Source organism: Caloenas nicobarica, chromosome 2, assembly GCF_036013445.1.
Source record: "Caloenas nicobarica isolate bCalNic1 chromosome 2, bCalNic1.hap1, whole genome shotgun sequence".
Classification (NCBI taxonomy): domain Eukaryota; kingdom Metazoa; phylum Chordata; class Aves; order Columbiformes; family Columbidae; genus Caloenas; species Caloenas nicobarica.
In genome coordinates this window covers 152,628,952-152,654,022 of record NC_088246.1, presented here as the reverse complement: position 1 = coordinate 152,654,022, position 25,071 = coordinate 152,628,952, and the positions used below count along the sequence as shown (strand labels likewise).

The 25,071-nt window shown below is 39.6% G+C and overlaps 1 protein-coding gene across 2 annotated transcripts; it reads right to left on the bottom strand.

The window, feature by feature from the left end:
* Positions 1–268: 268 nt before the first annotated feature.
* On the bottom strand, positions 269–24,768 carry TBC1D31 (TBC1 domain family member 31). 2 transcript variants are annotated; one of them, XM_065628083.1, is made up of 22 exons: positions 24,672–24,768; positions 22,805–22,951; positions 22,134–22,249; positions 20,084–20,262; positions 17,669–17,820; positions 17,095–17,254; positions 16,667–16,867; positions 15,303–15,479; positions 14,388–14,467; positions 14,139–14,285; positions 13,735–13,868; positions 12,608–12,741; positions 11,832–12,011; positions 9,793–10,025; positions 9,021–9,173; positions 7,732–7,867; positions 7,126–7,218; positions 4,670–4,810; positions 3,493–3,687; positions 2,733–2,883; positions 1,710–1,826; positions 269–574 (listed from the first exon to the last, which is right to left on the bottom strand). In XM_065628083.1, exons 1-22 carry the CDS (start codon positions 24,746–24,748, stop codon positions 432–434), a joined length of 3,246 nt encoding a protein of 1,081 aa, XP_065484155.1. In that variant the 5' UTR covers positions 24,749–24,768; the 3' UTR covers positions 269–431. The 2 variants fall into 2 exon arrangements, with proteins under 2 accessions (XP_065484155.1, XP_065484156.1); XM_065628084.1 differs by having other exon boundaries at positions 2,793–2,883.
* Between the last annotated feature and the right edge of the window lie 303 nt (positions 24,769–25,071).

Genomic DNA, 25,071 nt, shown 5'->3' with positions numbered 1-25,071 from the left:
TGGGCCTTATTTTCAGTGTTCAGCTCTCAAGGGAAGAGATTTTTTTTTCTCTAATTTCTCATTTCCCTGCTGCAACTTGTAGAATCCACTTATACATCACTGACAAAACCAACATTTTAACAGTGGTTTGTTTCTTCAAGTCATGGCATTCACCAGAACAAATAAAGTACACAAATACTGCAAGTGTAATAAATTAATGGTATAAAATGAGTTTATTTTAGAATTTAAAGAAGTATTACAGTTACCAGAAAATAATGAGAAGGTTACAAACAACACACGTTTTTCTAGCTAGCATTTTATTTTTATATAAAAATACTTCCAAAAACCTTTATAATAAACAATCTATGATCAGTCCTTAATCACACTGTACATATTTAGCATTTTACTGATTACTAATTGGACAGTACAGATGAGGTTCAGAGCAAACCACCTCAAGGTGTCCACTTTGTAGCTTGGAAACGTGTTGGAGGCCGCCCAGCTCGAGCCTGCGCGCTGAGCTTCTGCCGGAGCCGCCGGACTTCTGCCATCAGCTCCCGCTCCTGGCACACCAGCTCTTCTCTTCTGATTAAAGACACTTAAATGCAAGAAACTCGGACTTAATACTGCAACTAACAGTTTTCCATAAATATCATGAATGTTTCTTGGAAAAACTGATACTTCCTGCATAGAAACGTGATGTTTCGTTGGTACCACTGTATGCGAGACAGCCCTAAGACCTGTAGCAGTAAGGAACAACTCCTCCTAAATGCTTTGAAAGCAGTACCCATGTTTTGTGAAGGGTCAGATGCCGATGGGTCGCTGTGTGCTGGAGCACAAATCTTGTGAGGAGCAGCTGAGGGAACTGGGGCTGTTCAGCCTGGAGAAAAGGAGGCTGAGGGGAGACCTTACCACTGTTTGCAACTACCTGAAAGTAGGTGGTAGCATGGAGGGGGTTGGTCTGTTCTCCCAAGCAACAAGCGACAGGACAAGAGGAAATGGCCTCAGGTTGCACCAGGGGAGGTTTAGACTGGATATTAGGAAAAAATTCTTCCCGGAAACGGTTGTCAGGTATTGGAACAGGTTGCCCAGGGAAGTGGTTGAGTCACCATCCCTGGAGGTGTTTAAAAGGTGTTTAGACAAGGTTCTTAGGGACATGGTTTAGTGCCAGAGTTAGGTTATGGTTGGACTCAATGATCCTGAGGGTGTCTTCCAACTGAAATGATTCTATGATAAATTCTATGGCAGGTGCATAGATACACGTTTCCCACTGCATGCGGTTTTGCACATAAGATGCACATGATTTTAAAATGTGCTTTTTCCCTGGCTGTAACAGCAATGACAGCCCAGAGGAAATGATTACAGACTCATTCGTGACTATAATTCTCAGTAAGATTTTGGTGAAAGACAGTTCTACATCTTCTCAACATCCCTGAATCATGCAAAGACAGAAATAGGATATGTAAAATGATCAGGTCAGAATGAGATTAAACTAGGCTGAGGTTTAATATGACCATTCTTACAATGTGACACACTTCAGGCACTTCCCATCTGTGCTGCCCCGGTAGTGAAGACATTTTTTAAGGTGTGAAATAGAATACAACAATAAACTGGTTTACTGTCCACTAAACTCCTACACAACTAATGATGACTCAATCGCACAGTGAGGTGTTCCAGTAACGCTTCTGAAATTAAATGTGAAATAAAGGAGGGTCCCAACACTAGAAACTTACTGTGTGATGATGACTCTGATGCCGACAGATCATTCAGACAGATGTTTCCAGACCTTGGCACCTGCTGGAGTTCTGCCCCTCTCTCTGGACATCTGGCCTTTAAATCACGCAGTCTCTCTGTGGGAAATGGAGAGAAGAATTCTTTGTAAATGAAAACTGTTTAAATTTCTAGTGAATTTTTCTAGCTTGAGGTGAAACAGTTTTTCTCCAGGAAGCAAAACTGCAACAATCACTCACTCCAGCTAATGGCAAGTACAGTTTGCTCAGAATTAGAAGTCAGTGTTTCTACTCTATGGGTCAAAGGTATGTATCACTGCATTTCATTTTAAGAAATTACAGCTCCACATGTGCTATATCTTCCTATATAATTAATCTCCTGACAAATGGGCCACTACAATTGTGTGGAATATGGCTACTCCTACTTGCAGTTTCATGAGGAGACACCCATTTTAATAATCTGCTGTTGCAAATTACTCTGTATTAAAAACATTAGGCAAATAAGAGCAAAGTCTGAAAAAGTTCACCCAAAGGAATATTAATCTCCTGGTCTTGTGTGAGCCTTGCAGAGATGGGGGAGTAGGAGAAATATCTGTAAAAACACAAAAATGCAGCATTTGAGAAGGATGTACTGGCCAGTTCTGGAAGCGCAAAAATGTTTTGTTTTGGTTTGTTTTTTTTCCTGTGAACAAACACTTGGCAAAGTGACTTGCTGGCAGTGAGTTTGCGGTTCTTTATATTGACAGAGGATTTCTAAGGGATGTGACTTTACCATCAGCTAAGCTGATCTAAACCTGTGCTCCTACCAAAAAAGCCATTTATATTGCTGCAGCTGACAGATACCAAACCAAGAGTCCTTTCCAAGTCTGGCCTGATCCACTGGTTTCGTGAAAGGATACTACCAAAAAGTACTTACGTAAAAGAATTAAGCTTAAGTTTATCCCTAATACTGGACACTCATTTTGTATTCAGTTGCCAAATGCTTCATACCAACATCACACAGAACTGCATTATCCACATGCTCACCAAAACAGACATCTTCTCTTTGAAACTTTTCAGTCAATTCCAATGCGTCATTGATTTCACCTTCTAAAAACTGCTTCCTGTGCTCATCTGCAGCAGCAGCAGCTTTCTGTTTTTCTTCCAGTTGTGCTTTTTTCTGTATAACTTCTTCCCACTGTGCAACAGAGATATTAAGTGTGTCCTCAACAGATGTGTTGCAAGGAAAAAGCAACAAGTAAAACCATCTGGATTATTACAGACTAAACTTCGCCCTTAAATCAAAATATAAGTTATTAAGCTGAGTGAATGTTTCTTTTGGAAAAATTTCTCATTCAAACACCTGAAGACAGGTAAAAGTCTTGGGTTGGAGAAAAAAAAATGAGAGGAACTTACAGGATTAAGAATATGCTGTCCTAAGCCTAAAATCATAGAATCATATTGGTTGGAAGAGACGCTCAAGATCATAGAGTCCAAAACCATAACCTAACTCTAGCACTAAACCATGTCCATAAGAACCTCGTCTAAACGCCTTTTAAACACCCCAAGGGATGGTGACTCCACCACTTCCCTGGGCAGTTTGTTGCAATGCCTGACAACCCTCTCCATGAAGAATTTTTTCCTAATATCCTCACCGATGTGCTTCTAGAAACTTCCAATCAAAACAGGAAAGGAGATTCCTAACAAAATATTTCAATACCTTTCAGATTTATGCTTTACTATGTTATGGGAAAAAGACAGCTACGTTTGTGCCAGTCCCACTTAGAAAAAGAAATAATGCAAATACCTTTTTTTCTTCTGCTTCCCTCATGGCATTCAGCAGTTCAGCTTCTTTCACCCTGTTGTCGTGCAGTAGCTTGGCAATCTCTTCATAACGCTTCTCACGGTCCCGATCATCACGTCTTAGTTTATGCAACGCTTGCAACCTCCAGTCGGTGCCAACGCATTTCTGCTCTGCTTTGGCTAAATTTTCTTCAGACACCTAATAAAACATCTTCCTTACCAGGAATCCGTTCACTCTAGTTCATTGATGTACAGATAAGGTAAGATGAACTGAAGTGTTCTCCAGTCTGGGAGACTGCACCTGCAGTGCCACTCCTCCATTCATCACAGCGGGCTGTCTCCTCTACCAGGGCTTTCTTCTGCTTCTCTATCCTTCTTATTCTTTCCCTTACTGAGGGTCTTTTTTTAATATCTTTTGGAAAGAGACATCAACTCTCTCCATGATTTCGGGGATTTTGCTTTCCTAGCATGGATTTAATATGATTTACAGGTGCAATTAACATAAGATTGATAACTCGATGCCAATACTTCCACCCACATCCATCTGTTTCCAAAAATCGAAGGCTGTTTACAAAAATTCAGACCCATATGTTTATTTCTAGACAAAATATAAATGCAGATGCCAAGCATATGGGCGGTGGGCTAGCTGCAACTATTTTTCCAACTGTGCAGTTACAAGTTCTGAGCTTGAAAATCTGAACAATTCCTAATGTCAAGCTATATGTTCATTACTGTGATCTAGAAGACAGCTGAATTTCCTGCCAAGTACTACCAGCTGAAAGTTCATTTGAGGTTTACTTTTGTTTTATTACGGTTACAAATAAAACATGTTCCTTAACAGGAGGACGACTTATTCTGAAAAGTACTTTTGAGTCTTGTGTGCCTTCTAAGTTCTGAAAAGTAATGGAAAGTTAATATTCATGGCAGCAGGCCCAGAGAATTTCAGTATTACTGTTTGGATAGCTGTTTGGATAATTCAGTTAGATTTTTGCAAACCTCAAAATTTTAAGCATACTATCATAATCGATTAATATGGGTATCTAGACAATAGATCTCTTTAGAAAATATTTTCAGATTAACTTGAACTAGATAATCGCAATTAAAATACTATTAACTAGTACTACTTGTACTAGTTAGCATACTAATTTCCCAAAATATATGTTAAAATCCAATCATCTTACTATCTGAGCTTTCTGGTTTTCTTCTCTTTCTATTTCCATCAATCTCTGAACAAGATGATCTTCTTGATCCACCTTTCTTCGATGGGCATCCACCTTTTCTTTCATTTCCTTTGTAACTGCCTCTTGATCTTTGATTAGGTGCTGCAAAACACACAGACAAATTATTGTTGCTAAGCTACTAACCTACATTTGTAATTCTGTCTCTTTAACATTTATTAACATTTCATTTGAATATATCCATACATCTCATCCCACTACATATTATAACTGTCCAAGAAAGTGATAGTCCCTGCTGTTTTATCCTCTTGGAATTACACTAAGCCTGAGTCATCACAGAGTCATCACAGTGGTCTCACAGGTTGATACTGATGTAATTCCATTCCCTGGATTACAGTGGAGCATAAAAGCAGAATTCCAACTTAAATAAATTAGATTCATCGTGAAAATATTCTGCACTTTTATGGCATATTTTAGCCAAAACCTCAAAACGTTTCACAAATATAAATCATGTTTCATGGTACAGGGACTTATAATAAACACATAAGCAGCTGGAACGCAGAGATGATTTGCCAAAGTAGTATAAATCACCAGTAGACCTAGAAATAGAATTTTAACTCTCACCACCTTTTCTTCACATTCATCAGGACACATCTACAGCTTTCTGCAGAAGACAGAACCCCTTCCCAGGCCTGCGGCAATCTGCTGAGCTGTGCCAGCAGGGCACTGAAGCAAAGTTAACACACAAGCCTTCTAAGCTTGAATACAGCCCCCCACTGATGGCAGGAAAACAGCCAGTCTGGGGCATGGCAGGGAAAACCTTTCTACACAGACTCTTGTGGGCAGACGTTTATCCTCAGTTAAAGAATCGCTGCCTTTCTAGCCTAAAGAGGATGATCACTGTAGAATTAGTTCTCTTAAACAGCTGAATTTACATGTACAGGAACACAAATGAGCTCGGCCTGGTTTGCATTATGTAGTCACAATACAGCCGGCTGTGTATTTAATAAATAAATGCTAAAAGAAATTTAGCCCAGTTATGCTTAGCATGGGTTATAAAAAGTCTACAGCCAAAAGCTTCAAAAAGCCAAATACAAGCAGACACATGCTTCAAAATCAGGGTTAGCTCTCTGGATGTCCACTGATGCTTGCATTCCATCGGATCTGCACATATGCAAGATGGGCACATGTAGCTGTGATTTCTAAACCCTTAATTTACTATTTCCAACCAAAATGGACATTACTAAAGCCTTCCATTGGCAGCCTTGCTTTTCAGTAATATATAAAAATTATTTATAAAAATTAACTCATAATTAGCTTTAAGCAGTACTATTGATTAAAACCCTTTATTACTGTACAGTGATCTTTCTGATTTATAAGTCAATCATTTGAGAAAGGAACTGCACATTCCCCACGAACCATCCATTCCTTTTTAGTTAATGATGTTGTTGGCAATTAGACATTTTTTCATCACCTACACCAATCTGCTATACTGTTCTTTCCAGAAAATGTAGATATATCTGGATATCACAGATGAAAAGGTGGGAGTTTCTGGGATGAGGAACATATTGCTACAGACTTATTTCTTATTTCTTATTTACACATTCTTCGCTTCTCTCAACCAGCTGAGCACACAGCTAAACCCTGCGGAAACCAAGCGATACCTCTGCACAGGAGAAGAAAATCACAGAATCACAGAATCACAGAATGTTAGGGATTGGAAGGGACCTCAAAAGATCATCTAGTCCAATCCCCCTGCCAGAGCAGGAACACCTAGGTGAGGTTACACAGGAAGGCGTCCAGGCGGGTTTTGAATGTCTGCAGAGAAGGAGAATCCACAACCTCCCTGGGCAGCCTGTTCCAGTGTTCCGTCACCCTCACTGAGAAGAAGTTTCTTCTCAAATTTAAGTGGAACCTCTTGTGTTCCAGCTTGAACCCATTACCCCTTGTCTTACTGTTGGTTGTCACCGAGAAGAGCCTGGCTCCATCCTCGTGACACCCACCCTTTATATATTTATAAACATTGATGAGGTCACCCCTCAGTCTCCTCTTCTCCAAGCTAAAGAGCCCCAGCTCCCTCAGCCTTTCCTCATAAGGGAGATGCTCCACTCCCTTCATCATCTTTGTTGCCCTGCGCTGGACTCTCTCCAGCAGTTCCCTGTCCTTCTTGAACTGAGGGGCCCAGAACTGGACACAATATTCCAGATGAGGAATGGGGAGAAAATGGGGAAACGGAAAATGGGGAGAATACAGATATTTTCTCACAGAAAAACAAGGAACAGTGAGTTCTACTAATGCTTTTATCAACAGAGGGGCTTATTGTAAAACAGATATCAGAGAGAAAAAAAAAAGGCCTCCTTTTTCCTCACAAAGTCCAGTTGAATTAACACAACCGAATCTGAGAACCGCAAAGGATGAACCATTAAGTATCAACATCTGTATAGTTCCCTAGTAATTACCTGTTCAAAAAGCTGTCTTTGTGATTCAAGTTCCATCCGTCGTACCTCTACATCTTGAAGAGTAGCAGCTGTTTCCTGCTCTCTTATGGATGCCTTGAGGAGAAGAGAAACACATGAACATGCAGTAAAGGAGAAATTCCCCCCTAAAAAACTCATATCAAGAAGAATGTCGAAAACCCCAAGCCACACCCTACTTCTAAAATCTAGTTAACCCTCTGTCATACCATAAATACTGGAAAGTATGGCCACTGCAGAGGCCCTCAATCAATGGCAGAGTTAATTTGTGATCTGGACATACAGCCCATAGACAGCTGAGAATTCACTAGTCCTTTAAGAAGCTCATCACATTTTTGAATGCTGCCAATATACAGATGAATTTGGCTTTTCTCAGGAATTTTGCCAGTTGAAGCAAGCCAGTGGCACATAGTAATTGCCAAACAAAATGTTAAATTATGCAATTACCACTTAAATTAGTCCATCTCATGCTAAACACACCTCTGGGCTCACAAATCACAGTATATCAACTGAAATTTTAGTTATGCTTTTTTCCTTGTTTATTTTCACTTATAAACCTTCCAGAAAAGAGTTGCTTGAGCAATACTCAGCCTTTCTCGCAATTTCATCGTCAAGACGTTTCAGTTCCATTTGACGCTGATCTTGCTGGTATTTCAGAAAACGCCTTCTTGAAGCATCTAGAAATTGTAGTTCCTTTACTTTCAGCTCTTTTTTCACAGCAGCTAGTCTTCAAAGCCAAAACAAACAGAAACAAGGGAACTTGTATATCCAAGAAGTCAGTACCAAAGAGCGCACACTTGCACTGCAGTTATCCATCAGTTACTATGAGCTAATCTTTAACTTATAAAGCTTAAGAGAGTTGCTTTCATTCTTGTAGATGATCCAGTTTTCATTTTCAAGACAAAATTAAATTCTCAGACACACAGATACCATCTAATGGCTGTGTCACTAAATTAAGCTTTGAAGTGCTCTGTTACTGTTCTATTTTAATAAGCACTAGTTTACTCTCGCAATGATCCAGAACTGAAAACTATTCCTTAGAATAATTGCTATTATCTCTTTCTGCACAAAATTAGTCCTAAGTTTATTTGGAAAATACCAAACCCTTTCACGAACAAAACCACAGACTCAAGAATTAGTTTGCAAAGAAAGGCTCACTGCCCTCTTTTTTTTAAAAAACAAACTAACTAACTAACTAACTTATTCTGTAGGCTACAGAGGTTTAAGAGAAGTGCCTGTAGATGTGGCACTTAGGGACATGGTTTAGTGGTGGACTTCGTAGCATTAGTTTAACGGTTGGACTTGATCTTAAGGGTCTTTTCCAACTTAAATGATTCTATGATTATTTGTAGTTGATCTAAAAAAACTATGGAGATATTGAAATTTTCTTAAACCTTCACAACTGCAAAAAGTACAAACTAACAGTTCAGCTTCAGTACTATCACAGCTCTTTCCTCAGCAACTGATACATAAAGCAGTCTTTTCCCTAAATCCACCACAAATACAAGAATGCGTACAGTCACTGATACAGTGACTTCTCTTTGCAGTGTGAGTCTGACCACAGTGCAAGCCTGAAGCCTCAGTGTGCAAACACAGCAATCGACTGTTTAAGAGCATTCACAATCCAAAGAGAACAGACAAAAGGCTGAGAGCTGAGACAAAAAAATGAAGTGACTTGGCCTCTAATCTGCTGTATTCCCTCAGGCAAGGCAGTAATACAACCCAGATCACTTCATTCCCACACCAAAATCTGACCCACCAGACCACACTGTTTTCCCACATTACAATTTATACAAATTAGCAGCTATTTCTCCTTTACTCATGGTCAGAAATATAATAACAGGATACGGTAGCCAGGTCCCTAATGCTTCTTATAATACCTCTGCCTCTGTTCTGCCAGCTTCTCTTCTTCTTCCAGTAGGATTTTTCGCCTCTGTTCTTCAGCTTCCCGAAGTAATTCCTGCTTTCGATACCAGGCTTCTTCTTCTGCTTTCCGCTCCTGTGCTTTAGCTTCTAATTCATGCACTAATTGTCTAAAGGGAAGGAGAGCACACGTTAATAATTCAAGCCAAGTATCAAGAAATTACTTGATTACTTAGAAATGGATGACTGCACTAGCAATGACCTGCTGAAATGCAACGTCATGGAAGAGTGTGGCATCCCCTTTATGTAGGGATAAAGTACATGAGGAAGAGTTACAATGCTGACTGTTACAGACAACAGGGCATTTCAGATGAGTGCAAATATTTTCTTCCTCGCATTCTTAACAAAACCTAGTTTCTAAAGGTGCCCTGGCGTCATGGTACCCACTGACTTCAACAGTGAGCTGAGAACTCCTGGCCCTTCACAAAGTTGGGCACTACAAGGTCAATGGAGGTTTAGGCTCTGATTTAAAAGCTTTCAAGTTTGAAGACCTGCAGCCCAGTATTTTCTGTGAATTAACAAACTTTTTTTTTAAGATAAAGAATACCAATTTAACTTAAAAATGTGTCAAACCAAATAACATCTTAACCTTTAGCAGCTATTTAAAGTCATCTTCCTGAATTTTCTTAATCGTCTCTCTTTGCAACATACCCATTACAACAGGAAAAGGCAACTGTGTCCACCTGTCCCCCCCCAGTCTGATACTGTCTTCAACTTTCCCATCAATACCTTTCTCGTAAGTATTCAATTTCATCCTGTCTGATCCTCTCCCATTCCTGGATTTGATAATCCACAATGAACTTGGGATATTTATTAAATACAGGATACTGTCCTTTTGTAAGTGGTACAAAGCCATCAAGCATACGTTGTGGATGGATATCTAATGGTGTAGCCTCCATTAGATGATAAGCTTCCTTAATCACGACGTTGATGTCCAGGTTGTGACGATGATGGAAGAAATACTGTAAGAGACATGCTTGCACTTACATTCTGTGAAAGATTAAGCCAGTTTTTACTATACCTATTTCAGAATAATAAGGTAAATTAGCAAGATCTATGTTCAAAAAGTTGTTTTAAAAAGGGATTATTAAGTTAGCCCTACTAATTAGTAAAATATCATCAGCTCAAATGACTTGACCCAAACCTCTTTAAGTTCTAAAAGGATGTTCTGGTTCTTTTTCTTGTCTTCAAATGGCAGTTGTGTGAGGGATCTGGAAAGCTAGGTGTGAATCGAGACTGTCCAACTGCCACACATGCATTCCTGCCGGAACCCTTTGTTTGACTACAGAGATGTTTTCATATGGGAAAAAACTCCTCCTCCCATGGGAAGATAAACGTAAGGAAACATTTTCCTTCAGCTTCAGAGACAATAATACTGCCTAATTTTGCAAATCTGAGAGCAAAATAATGAAACAATGTGACAGAATGACTGTGTCTGGTCTCCACAAGCAGAAGTCCATATTAGATCCCAAAAAAAGAAGCAGAATTATTTTGTGCTTGATCACAGAATCATAGAACAGTTTGGGTTGGAAGTGACCTTCAGTGGTCATCTAGTCCAACCCTCCTGCAATGACCAGGGACATCTTCAACCAGATCAGGTTGCTCAGAGCCCCGTCCAGCCTGGCCTTGAATGTCTCCAGGGATGGGGCATCTACCACCCCGCTGGGCAACCTGGGCCAGTGTCTTACCACCCTCATTGTAAAAAATTTCTTCCTTGTGTCTAACCTGCATTTACCCTTCCTTTAGTTTTAAACCATTACCCCTTGTCCTGTTGTAACAGGCCCTACTAAAAGTCTGTCCCCATCTTTCTCATAGGCCCCTTTTAAGTACTGAAAGGCCACAATAAGGTCTCCCCGGAGCCTTCTCTTCTCCAGGCTGAACAACCCCAACTCTCTCAGCCTGTCCTCACAGCAGAGCTGTTCCAGCCCTCTGACCATTTTTGTGGCCTCCTCTGTCTCCTCTCCAACAGGTCCATGTCTGTCCTGCGCTGAGGGCTCCAGAGCTGGACACAGGACTCCAGGTGGGGTCTCACCAGAGCGGAGCAGACGGGCAGAATCACCTCCCTTGACCTGCTGGCCATGCTCCTTTTGATGCAGCCCAGGGTACGATTGGCCTTCTGGGCTGCCAGCGCACATTGCCGGCTCATGTCCAGCTTTTCCTCCACCAGTATCCCCAAGTCCTTCTCCACAGGGCTGTTCTCCATCCGTTCATCCCCCAGCCTATATTGATACCAGGGGTTGCCCTGACCCAGGTGCAGGACCTTGCACTTGGGCTTGTTGAACATCCTGAGGTTTGCAGGGGCCCACTTCTTGAGCTTGTCCAGGTCCCTTTGGATGGCATCCTGTCCCTTGGGCACGTCAACTGCACCACTCAGCTTGATGTCATCTGTGAACTTGCTTAGAGTGCACTCAGTCCCACTGTCTATGTCATTGACGAAGATATTAAACAGTACTGGTCCCAGTATGGACCTCTGAGGGACACCACTTCTCACCAGTGTCCATCCAGACATTGATGAACTATTGACTTTTACAAAATGGCTTTCAGTGGCATTAGAAAGCTTATGAAAACTTTTAAACATGTTCTTGCATGAAACTGCAGGATGTTGTTCAATATTTACTCATTTGTTGTATATTTGTCAGGTACTAGGTAATGTTCAGAAATGTAATAATGGAACATCTCCTTCTTGTCTCTTTAGCAACAAATGCCATGTTTTATACACCTCTGCAGGTACACTTTCACATGACCGGCTTAAATATGAAGATGTTTACCTCAAAATCCGCTGTTTGATTACAGTGAAGTAAGGGAGCTCTGGAACATATAATGTAGGCAACAGCAACCATTAGAAAGTATGAAGGATGGTTTGAGAATATATTGTCAAAGACTTTCAGCCATTCTTCTCTTGTTAGAACCTCAGAGAACAGTGTTTCTAGGAGAGGCCACGCGTAAACCTACATTATTTGAGCAAATTGACAAAATAATCCATTAGTACAATTTTACCATTCGTTTTAAAGAAATAATATGACATTTTCTTGCCTTATATCAAGAATCTACTGATATATGAAAGAAGCAGTAACTAAATCAGAATATTTGAAGGTAAGTTTTATCACCCACTATAAACATTCAAAATGAATATGGGGTGATTATAAATATATTTCTTATTTCAGTGGACGTCTAAATCTTGTGTTTAGATTTGTGAAGCTAAAATCATCCCTAATGATAAACAGAGATTACAAAATTAATTAATCATACCTACGTCCACTTGAAAAAAATTAAAGTACATTTATAATTTGATGAGTAAATATTCAAGCAATGTAAACTTGAAAGCAAAGGACTTCTAAGAACTACAGTGGCACATATGTGAGATTTATGATCACAGAAAAGGAAAAGCTGCAGGAAACTAATGATGCATTCTTTACTCTCGTGTACCATTCACTGTTATTTAATGAAACCTCCCCCCCAAAAAGAATTATGTCAAAATAAAGGACTAGTGCGCTATCAAACACTGTAGTGACATTTTATATGCGAAAGTTGGCTAGAATATTACCTGTGAAGTCACACTGTATTTTACTAAATGCTGAAGAAGTTCTTTGTCATGATGTGCCAAAACATTTTCCATCATACTAAGGACATTAACTGGAGGATTGGGAAAATACTCAAACCAGTGCTGACAAAAATTAACTGAAAGAGAATAAAAAAGCCCAACACAATCCACTGTAATCGAGTGACAGATTCTTGACAACCTTAAGGTTTGGCTATAAAGGCTATGAACTTCAGAGGTGATTTTAGGCAGCAAAACCTATTTAGGATATTCCCATCTCTCCTTTCCCAGCATTTATTGCTCAACCACTCCCACAGTACCCTGCTCCTCCAGCTGCACTGGCATGAGTGTTTGTGTCAGTACACTGTGAACCAGACTGGGGAACTAATCTGGCTCAAAAATAAAATGAAAAAGAAGTCTGTGTGCTGCGGGACTAAGCAGTTGGAGGCAGATGGGAATACTTAAAACTGGTATTTCTGTCTCATGAAACTGCAGCCTGTATCAAGTAATTTTTAACATACTAAGAATAATTTCTGTAAACTTGGATACTTATTCGCTACCAGCATGTGTTTGCAAAGTGGGTATGTATGCTTGGCAGCACATATCTTCTGTAGACTGAGTAGCAGCTGCAACAACTAATTTAAGTGTAAAACACTTTAATTTAGAATGTTTCTTCAGAAGACAGCCATAGCCAGCTTTCAGCCAAATGTCTAATTTTGAGTTACCACATGCTTAGGACAACTAAACACAGTGAAACTTCAAAAGAGATAATTCCCTTTTGACTGGGAATGGGTGAGGGGGGAGTGTGACCACTTATCCCATTTCTCAGAGATTTTAGTTATTATGATATTATTATGCTAGATACATTTGTCTTTGCTGATTAGACTTTATGAAAGCAAATGCTAACTTTCTGCTAGAAACACTGCAAAAGGAAGTCTAGTATCTTGCTTTACCTATAAGCTGTTTTTTGTTTTAAGCATACAGTTGCTACATATTAATTCTGGCAACACCTTTAGAAGAGAGCTTGGTGACCTGTTAGGAAATACCTCATTAATTTCATCAGGGAAATCTCTTTTGCGTGGGAAAGCTTAAACATACTGCAGCATATTTGAGTTTTTAGAATCATTGCTTACCTACTACTGTAGCAACAACTTCAAAGCAGATCAGCTGGTTGTTCTGGAATAATTTTACAAATGGGAATGCTAGCAAAGGAATATAAGGTGTCTCAGCAAAGATAGCAGACCAGTGAGCTAGAGCTGATAAGGTCCTATAGGCAAAGGCAAACAAAGGCTTAGAAAACATCGATTCAAAACCAAACAAAAATATAATATGCATTTTAGAACCACAACATAGAAAGACTGTAAACTTCAAAACAGATGCAGGATTATATAAGTTATAAAAACAAACCTGCATGAGGGCACTACTATTTCATTTCAGAATTTTCCTTACAGCTGATTCCAGCTATTAGATACATTTCAGATGACTATCTGAAAATAAAAGTCTATAATATTTAAATAAATATAAATCTATATTTTACCTCTGTAAAACTCTTAGCAGTTTCCTACTTTTTATGGGATATTCATTTTGAATATTCACAAATGCGCTGTGGGTACCTTTATCTATTAGGCTACTGAATGCCAGGTGGTTTTCAGGAAGTTGTAATAAGGAACGCCAAACAAACATCCTGCAATTAAAATGCAGACGTAGTCAAGCAACTTCTCCTTCATAGGCCAGTAAACACAAGCAATTTCATTTTGTGCAAGCATGAACATGCACACAAACATACCTGTACTTTGCTGGATATTCTCCAAAGCCTTTCAATAAGGCCCGCAGACGTTTCTTGTTTAACCCACCTGGTAATTCGTTCTACAAAATAGGGAATCAACAATAAATGTAAGCATTTGTCTTTCATAAGCTATTTCCTTGCACTCTGACTGATAATTGCTAAATACTGAAGTTCCTAACATAATATTTAAAAAAATATTAAAATATAAACTACGCACTGCTATAGGTTACATAATTCTAGGTATTTCAACAACAAAAAAGATAATTCAAAAGATCATTCACCTACCAAACTCAAAGAACAGCTGCCATTGATTCCAGCCAGAAGCAAATCGGACCCTAACTGACTAAACTATAGATAATTAAATGATGGATATAGCCACACCATAAAGAATATTGGCATAAGAAACAGATCATATAGTGAACAGGAGGATATATAGATATATGTAAATATATGTGTGTGTGTGTGTATATATGAGAGTACATATCAGATGCAAGATAAAAAAAGAGAGAAGATGGCACAGTGATGACAAGGGAAATAAATGTAACAGTAATGCATCTTCTAAATAATTAATAAAAATCGAAATGGCTTCTAGGCAGACATTTTAGAGGTGCCAGTTTGCTAACAGGGAAGCAGATCAGATTTAGCAAATATCCAAATGTGTTACAAGTTGCTTGAACAACTTCAGAGATACCCCAAGCTGACTGGAAGCAGTTCTGGCTGTGTCACAAAATTCTGGAGTATGGACTAAACTGAGAGAGGAAATGGTACTAAAACTTCCTCGATCCCCTCTCTGCTCAAACATCCAAGTGAATCAGTGTCTGAACTTATTCTTCAAAGTAAGTGGCTAACTATTTTTTTGCAACGAAATTTAAATCCTGCAGACTGGAGAACAAAATATTTGCAACTTTCTCCTACCTCTTTGTTTTCAAGTGATGTGTTCGTTTGCAGTTTCAGCAATCTGGTTTGAATTTTCCTTCCTTTAGATTTCCAAGGTTGCTCTGACCTTCCTGAAGTCACTCTCATTGTCAGTGTATTTGCCTCTGATGTGCACTTGGACCCATTGTCTACTACTTTGAATGTGGGTGGTGGAGGCTAATATTAAGTGAAAATACCTCAGTTAACATCTCATAAGACAGATTAAATAACACTATAATTTGATGTTTATTTTAGATGCCATATTTTTGAGTTAGATTTTCATAGCAAAAAGAACAGAGACATATTTATACCATAAATAAATATATATGGACTGTATACTCCTCAACAAGTGTGCCAGTGAATAAAACTGCAGTAATTAACTAGAAAGACTGTGAGAAGGTTTATGTAACTTCCAAACCAGCTCAAACATCATGTTATTTCCTTGTTTAGCAAACACTAAAATATAACCGGGATGGTATAAATGTGTATCATGTACTGTTCAGGTTATTTACTTTCCTGTGTTTCTCAATGTCACTAAAATATTTTGCATTTCTACAGCACCAGTTAAAAATAATACAAAAGACCTTTACAAGCTTTAATTAGTCTTCAGTGTCAGGGAGGTATTAATTCAGTGTTGGAGATTGGGAAAGCAAGTAACAAAGTGGATATCCCAGTTCATGTCAAACCGGCAGCAAAAGTGCCAATGGAATGCATGTGTGACATCTTTACACATCCTTCCTCAGCTCCAACTCCATCATTATCCAAAGGTGGTTACTGTTTACTTCAAAGACATGGTGATTAAAGATATATGGAATTCTGGATTTAGAAACCCGACTCTCATTAATAAATTACTTTAATAAAATAAGAACTGGTATTTAGAATGTTTGTTATTGTATTTAGGAAGGATTAGGAGTATGATTGTGCCATAATGATGGATGCTGGTATCCAATAACACAGTAAGAAGAACAAAATCACAGTAACAAAAACACCATTCATGCCTGCAGTTTAAGATGGCATCAGCTGTGACATGTTTCCCATAGGAAACGGAACAGAAGTAGCACAATTATCCTGTTTCCATCTCCCCCAAAATGTCATTACAAAGGGAAATTGGTCCATACAAATTGCTTTAGAAAGAAATAACATCTCCAACACCAGAAACACCGTGATACATATACTTTAAAAACATATTACCTGACTGGCTGGAGTAACTATGAAAGGAACTCTACAAACCATTTTTTATTTATTTGTAGTGTTAAATACAGCACTACAACACATTTGCAAACTACTGCTGATACAAACGTTACATAGACAAGTGTCAACTTAATGAGATTTACTGCTGTTTTAAGAAATGTAAACCACTTTACCTTATTTTCTTCTTGAGTCAAAGCTTGGACACTGTATAAATTAAGGCTACCATTTTCCATTACTGATGCAATATACCGTCCATTGGGGCTAATCGCTGCTGTACTAATTCCTTCCTCATGACTCCCAATGTCAAAAAGAAGTTTGCATGTTTCTATATGGATAAATCGCATAATATTATCTTGACTTAACACTCCAAGGACCTATAAGTTAAAAGGATTCATCAGTTAATATTGTCAGTGTAAAAGAAAGAGGAATACCGAACTCAGCTATGACATTCCATTAAGCTAATAGAGCAACTGAGCAAACATTTAGCACAGTAATTTCCTTTGGTATGGTACAGGCCCATATACCCAGTGTCCCCCAAAAGTCCTCAAATTATGTGTGTTAAATCAGCTCATTCAGTCTTAAGCTTTCTGAGAAAACTGACCTGATTGGAGCCCCCATCAAAACTGTCCGGGAGGAATTCCAGGTGACGGACAGCTCGTACTTTTGCAGGCATCTGGATTATTCGTATCAATTGCCTTGATTCTAAACACCACAAGTGAAGATGATTTGATTTTCCACCAGCTACAAAAATCCGGCCATCTCTGAATCACAGATGAGGGGAAGTTTCATCAGAATACTATAATTTAACTTAGTGTTAGCTAAAAAGAGAAAGATCGTACATTTCCTTTTATGCCCTCAAATCACATCGGAATCTGTCATTATTCCTGTCATACTCTCCTGAAAGAACAAAATAACTCCTAAATAATAAAATGGGCTCTTGTAAAGGATAGTTTAAACCTTATTTTAATGGTCATTAAAAATCAACTTATTTTATTTCAACTGCTATCAGACTGTAATAAAACTTACTATTGATCCTTCCTGAAACTATCAGTTACAGCAGAGTTCAAAAGCTTATCATAGTATATAACTCAATACTTCCATAAAACATTACAAATAAGGAAAGAAAACTACACTTTTTGTAGTCTGCCCTTAGAATGTTTAAAATAACAATTTACCTGGTTACTGCAAAGACCTTATAAAGTAATACAGAACCTTCTACAGGAGTTGGCAACCGGTATTTACAGTGAAGAGTATCAAATTCCCATGCAAAAACAGAATTATCTTTGAAACAGCTGATGATGGTGTTACTCAATGGAAGAAAAAAAACCTGGAAGAATATGGAAAAGAAAAAAAATGGATCATGTTGTCAAGGAAGTACCCTTTAAATTGGACCAAAGTGCATGATGGAATAAAATCCAGCAAGAAAGCAGGACAGGATGGTTATTGCTGTGCAATGCAGCTGCAGCACAAGGCTCAGAGCCGACGGGCAGCAGGTCCCTTCCCTGTCACAGCCCAGGCAGTCCTCTCTGCCTCGCACCACTTCAGAACTCGTTGTACCTTCTGCTAAGCCAGTTTCACTCACCAAAATGACACAAATCTTTTTATGACTGTTGAACTTCTTTTGGAGGTTTCTGAGGAGTGCCAGAGAGGATCATCAAATCATAGAATCATTTTGGTTGGAAGAGACCCTCAAGATCATCAAGTCCAACCATAACCTAACACTGTCACTAAACTATGTCCCTAAGAACCTCATCTGTACGTCTTTCAAATCCCTCCAGGGATGGTGACTCCACCACTTCCCTGGGCAGCCTGCTCCAGTGCTTGACAACCCTTTCTGTAAAGAAATTTTTCCTAATATCCAATCTGGATGTAAAATAAATGGTAGGAACGTGAACCCAGGAGGAGGAGGGGATGGGAGAACACAAGCCAGAACTGCTCACTGAGCAACTGCTTGTTGCATCTTCTACAAACCAGCCTCAGCATTCAAGCAGTACCAAGAGCCTGAAAATGCACTCTACGAAGCATTCATCTTTAAACTCCTTAGTTTTCTGTACAACTATTAGAGGTAAAAAATATTGTAGAAAGTTTAACAATGTATTCTCCAACTACTGTGAAGATGAACGAAGATAAAACCAAAAAGCCTGTAAATATATTTTTTTGGTTATTCTGAACATGTTTATGTGTAATCTCTTTTGATTAGAAAAAAAATTGGATTCTTCACATTTTTGGATGTCATCAGATACATTCTTGCTTAATGACAAGGAATTTGTTCAGACCAGAAGTTCTATTTTGGCAGCAGCACATGCAGCTTCAGCAAATTCCCTGTACTTAAAATTTTGAGGGTTAAATTGAAAATGTCTTTTAGTATCTGAACATTGAGGGACTACTGAAAGGACTCACTGGCTGAGATTTACAGTCAGCACTATGAAGTTCAGAGTTTTGGTCTAGAATGGTCTCTTGAGGCCTTGAAAATCTGTAAATCTGGACACGTGTGATGGGATTCATCTTGCTGCATGTTAATGACTGAAAGTTGGATATTCAGGCCCAATTAGTCACTTGACAGTGAGCAAAAGCTACCTCTTTGGAGGGAAGACATGATAATTATTTTAGCAACATGCACGACACAACGATTTTAATAAAACAAATAAACAAACAGAAATTTATGCATGATCTTCCATAGCAATTGCTAGGTGACTGTTTCAGGCTGACAAAACTTCTGCCTGACCTAGAACACGGTGAAGACACTCAAATGAATAAGCCTTGTTCTCTGCAAAATCAGCATGGCTTTTGAGTGCTGATGTGAACTTTGGTTTGAAGTGGTGTTTGTAAGACTATTCACCGCAGGGCAGCACGTGTGTAAGCAATGCTCAGGCACGGTGTCAGTACTTGCTGTAGCACTCATGCCAAAGTTTGACATTTGGTGGCGCAGGCAGACCTGTTTAAAGCAGCATAATGCTAAGGAAGATCTATTTAAACCACTCCCTGACATAAACATGTCATCCCTCTCATCCCCTGTGTTGTTCCAGTATAAATGTATGTGCAGTAAACCTAAGCAAAGAAACCATGAGGCTGACAAGCAGTAATTTCTTTTTGCTGAGTTACTTTGCAGCTTTGTTTGTTCCCACATTCAGCGCTCAGCATGCACAGAAAGAAGAGCAGCTTTGGAATAAGCAGCTAAATGGGGTAGGTGGTGGTGACTGAATTATGACTACCAAAACTGTTTTTTTAACAACACCCTTAAATCCCAGGTTGGAATCAGTCTCCCTAAGTCCTTTGAGCCCACACCCAGGTCAAAGCAAGGACAACCTAGAAGGCGGTTCAAATTTCCAGGTTAAACTGGGTTAGTCAAGGTCATATCCAACCAAGTTTTGCGTGTCTCTAAAGATCGGGGTTTCTTAAAAGTTTCCAGCAGATCTCTGCAACTACTGAGTCGTGATTCCAGGGGTCCAGATAACATGACAGGAGGACAGTTAAGTGAATTGCTCAAAGAACATAGAAAAGATTCAGCTGTATTTTAAAAACATTTTAAAGTAGTGTGATTTTAACATGGTTACTCCTTGTTCACCCTTTAGCAATTGCCCTTCACTCACCTTCTGTATACCCACAGACTGACGAACGTTCAGCTTCCTTTTTCTTTGAAAGGTGTCCAAGTCCCACAGTTGTGCCGTATCAGTAGATGTGGTGATGGCGTACCTGCCCGAGCCATGGACAGAGATGGAGGACACCGCAGAATCGTGTCCCCTCATCCAACTAACAAGCTCCTTTGTTTCTGCAGGAGTTGATGGAAAAAAAGAAAAGGATATGAAAGCCATTCAGTGTGAAACAACTATGACTTTAGACTTTATTGCCAACACTATGCTGTGAAAGAGACTTTTAGGCATACCTAGTATACGACCATTTACCATCACAGCCCAACAAATAAGTAACAAAGGTGTCAGTCTTCATGGAGTTACTATACCTTAGAGAAACATAACCATCTCCTCAAGTAACAGATTTCGTAAGTTATTCTCAGTTCCACACAGAAAGCCAACTTGCACAGACTTGTTTAATGTAGCCTAAGAATTCAAGCTTAAAAAGTCATGACCACTGTGATCAGTTAAGTTCAGCATGCCTTGTAGGCAGATTATCCAATGTGAACACCTGCACTAATCTCTACAAGTTGAGACTGAATGTTCTTGTTAGAACTCTCCACTTGTTTTGACTTGAGGACAATATGTACAAATGATTACTCAGCTGTTTACAGGTGCAAGGAAGATTTAATGACAACGGCCCATGACTATAGAAAGGCACAGTCAGAAAGCAACACCTCATTAATTCTTTTAGAGTCCAAAACATTTTTATGCTGTGCACTAAGGAAATGTTTCCTCTGACTACATCATCTCCCACTTGTGACTGCACGACCACTAATCTTCCCTCAGCAAACAAACCGTATTTGTGGCAGTTACGCTGTTTACGTTGGGTACTTCGCCTGACAGCCCATCGGTTGGTTCTAGCTGACCTACTGCTGTGGCACCAAGGATAGGAAATGGCTATAAAGCAGCTCGTAAAGCCCAACAGTCAAACTTTCTGCTGTGCTTTCAGAAAATTAAGTGCTTAAAGGTGTCGTCACATGGTGGGATGACATGTGATTACAGGCTATGGCTTCTAAAGGAGGGGATGGAGCCCACCAACTAAGTATTATCTAATACATCTCTAAAGATAATTCACCCAATACTGACTTATGTGAAGAGCATTTATATTTTAAACCGTTCTTCAGTATGACTTGGTATCTGGGAACAGCACCATATAAACATGTAGAACTCCATGGAGTAACTGAGAAGATTCCTCTAAGTGCATTGCAAATCTAATTTGGGTCTTACTGTGCTTGAAAAGAGGAGAAAAGGCAGAGAATTTCAGACCCTAACTATGACTCTTTCTCTTTTGGGAAACAGTGTGTTACATTAAAAACTTGTCTAATAATATCAGACCCTCAAACTGCAGATGAGTGATTCCCAAGGCTTTTAAAAAATATTTAAGTCCAGATGATGAGAGGCACTACAACTGCACTTTTTGATAGGTTAAAATTAACTTAAGAAGAATGAATTCTCAATGCCTTTTACCATTTAACTTCTAACAAGACAGACACATAGCTGGTCAATGAAGTTAATTTTCGATATCGCTTTTGAATAAGGATACAGATCTACTTGCATGCTCAAAAGTACTGTCAGTTCTTTTAGTATACATTGTCACTTTGTTCAAATATGTTACTGTAAATATAGTTAAAAACTGGTTCAGTTGCAAACTAAGATACTATTGACAGGTTTTGGTTTGATTTTACATACAGCACCTCATTCTAAGCAAACATGAAGAACTGCTTTAAAAAGGTAACATATATAATTGGGATCCTGTGCTGGACTTCAGTTAAACAGGCACCTGTGTGATTCAGTGGGAACAAAAAAGTTTGAAAAGCAAAGGGTTTGTTTACCCACAGGACCATAACCCCTATGGGCCCAAACTGTGGGTTTTTTGGGGGAAGAACAGATGCCACGAAATACACAATAGGATTTCCATCAAAAAACTTACCAAAAAATTGAGATCAAAACTAAAATGATATCGTTTTTTAGAACAAACCAGATAGTAAGCCTTTCAATTTCCCCTTACCTGTATCAAAGCACTTGACGGAATTATCTGCCAAAGCCACCAGGAATTCTGTCTTTCTGCGAAGATTAAATGCCAAAGCAGTGCAAGCCTGCATGGTTCGCTGAACAAGGTTGAATCTATTCAAAAATGTAAGTTCTCATTGAGTTTGGAAACTTTGGTTCATAATAACAAGTGAAGTAATAACTTAATCAGTTTCAATATATTTCACTGAGAGAAAAAAATAACTCAAACCAAAGTAATAATATCTAACTATGATAAATATAAAAATATTAAAACTCAGTAGTGTAAAATTGAAAAGACTGATTAATATATTTCTGCAAAGGCCAATACTAGGTCTAATTTATTATAATTCATGGTTCATTATTAATTGATTGGTGTTGTTCAAGGAATGACTTCTTGTGCTAGTATTTAACCACTTACGTTCTATGAAATTGCTGTTTCTTCAGCTTAGAGTTACAAACTATGGAGCTTTTGAAGCAAGTAAACTAATAAAGTAATATTTAGGGAGCCTAGAGGGGCTTGCAGTTTCAGTTCTGAGAAAACCAGTGTCTGTTTGCACATTCATGGAAAACTGAGGGTTAAAACCCGACCTGTGGCATGCTGTCCTGGCAAAGTGAATCATGCATCTGAATGTTAAGATAATTAAAATGTCTTGCTAGAAATGCTCTTACCTGTTCCCATTCAAGTCAAAACCATATATATTCCCTTGTTGGTCTCCAGCGAGTAGAGAATCTCCGGAAACATCAAAAGCCACGTTCAGAAAACGTACTGTCTTTGAATGGTATCCTTTGACGCTATGAATTATGTTTACTATAACTCTGTGAAGAAAGCAAGCAAGACAACCATGCTTAGAACTGCTTTATTATCACATATTTCTCCAAGATCCAGGAATAAAATGTTCCTACCTTATGGTTTTACAATACTAATCATTCACAGTGTTCTATGAAAAATCTTCTTCCATGAAAAATACATATTTCTAATATAAAAAATATACTAAACAAAGCAAGCAATTCACTATGTTGGAAGGTAGGAGACATGCAAGGCAGAAGGGAGAAATCCACCATTCATGATTCTTTTATGTGGCTCATAGTTACCTGATTTTGAATTATATTAATGAATAACACTAACATAAACGCTGATGTATCATCTACCAACATATCTGAAAGCCCAAGTCAGCACTCAGCAAGGAATCTAGCTCTTCATTATCGCTGTGAATAAACACACTAGAAAACTGAGAAGCCATCAATTACTGTAAGAAACCACTTGGATTAGATTGGAGTGGGAGAAAAAACAGTTTTAATACCACTTCTTTCCAGAGCCTTCAAAAGCCTAAAGCAAGCCATTTTTATCATTATTCTCCAAGATATTATGGAACAAAAGTTGCCATTTTTTTACATTGTATCCTTGTACCGCTCTGTTAGTATAAAATTGAGCTGGATGTAGAACAAGCTATAAGAGGAAGGCTTTTCGAGGAAGCATGATATCAACATTTGGGAGAGGTGCTAAACTTGGACTTCTCAGATAGCAATGGTCTAACCTATTATTTTCTATCATCAGTTGGATGTAAATTTAGAGTCTAAAACTGCACAGGATGTTGGCAGGCTGATTAAAGACTGCAGGGCACTCGCAGAAGACTGTGACCATTGCCATATAAGATGATGATAGCTATCTGAGCCAGCAATGCCAAGGGAGTAGAATAAGCAACCAGCGTGCAGCTGTTGGCATATGTACAAAGTGCAAGTGAATCACAGAATCACAGAATGTTAGAGATTGGAAAGGACCTCGAAAAGATCATCTAGTCCATGCGGCCATGGTACAGACTAAACTAATTTTACCTCCAACTGCTAAGACCGTTCTTTTCTGCAATGAAACCGAAGGGCCATAAAAATGAAATGAGAAAGATGTTAAGCTAATTTGTTTAAATTATAATTAAAATTTAGCAATGCTAGGATCTTTAGGGTCATAAAACACACAAGCTATGATTTCTGATTCTAAAAGCACACTGAGATGTGAGTACTTATCAGTGTCATTACAGCGTCTCCCAGCCTTAACACTGCTCTCTGCCTTTCAAAAGTTCCTTCGCCACTTAAAATAACCCCGGAGAGTAAAGTCGGGAGTTCACAGAGCTACATCCAGGTCCCCTGCGACAAACACTCCCCAGGCACTCCAAAGCAGCATTCATACTGCGGCCAGACATTTAACATTTTAATTAAACTCTCGTGGAAATTCACCTATGGTATTTTGCTCAATGCAATTAAAGAGAGGGAAAAAAAAAAAAAAAGCTAAATCGGGAGAGTTGCGCAGGCCCTTGCCCAGCCCAGGCGTGAGCATCTCTGAGCACGGAGGTGTCACAGCCTCCCTGGGGATCTGCTCCACCTCCGTTATCCAACTGGGCACCCCCGGGCTGCACCTCCAGCCTGCAGGACCTCAGCTGGGCCTCGGTTGCCCCTGCCCCCCCTGCCCCGGGCCTGCCCGCTCCCTCCGCGCCTCAGCGCTGGGTCCGGCTCTGCCCCGCCGTCACCCCTGCCCCGCCGTTACCCCCGCGGCGCCGCCGGGCCGGGCCTGCGGTGCCAGATGGGGCCGTGCTGGCGGCCGCCCAGGTCGCAGCTCTCCATCCTCAGCCCGGCGCCGCCGTTCCCGCGCCCGCCGCTTCCCCTCAGGGCTCCTCCAACGGCCCGCCCGCCGCGGGGGGCGCAGCACGGATGGTACAGTCCGCTCCCGCTTCACCAATGGAAGGCAGTAGGAAAGAGGCGGGCGCTTTCCCCCCCCACCTGCCGGAGAATGGAACCGGCGGCCCCGGGGCCTGCCGGGAGTTGTAGTTTCCCTGGCGGGCGCCACTAAGGGGACGGGATGGGAACAGAGGAGCGGAGCGCGACCAGAGAAGGTTCATAAATAAAGCGTTTCATAAATAAACTGGAGGCCACGTCTTGTTAAAAAG

Excerpts from the sequence above, each read along its gene's own strand:
- TBC1D31 (XM_065628083.1), bottom strand. The coding sequence starts at position 24,748 with ATGGAGAGCTGCGACCTGGGCGGCCGCCAGCACGGCCCCATCTGGCAC. Across the intron at positions 17,255-17,668 it reads AAGGTCTTTGCAGTAACCAG|AGATGGCCGGATTTTTGTAG; the intron begins GTAAATTGTTAT and ends TCTGTGATTCAG. Across the intron at positions 7,219-7,731 it reads ACGATGAAATTGCGAGAAAG|GCATCCATAAGAGAGCAGGA; the intron begins GCTGAGTATTGC and ends CTTCTCCTCAAG.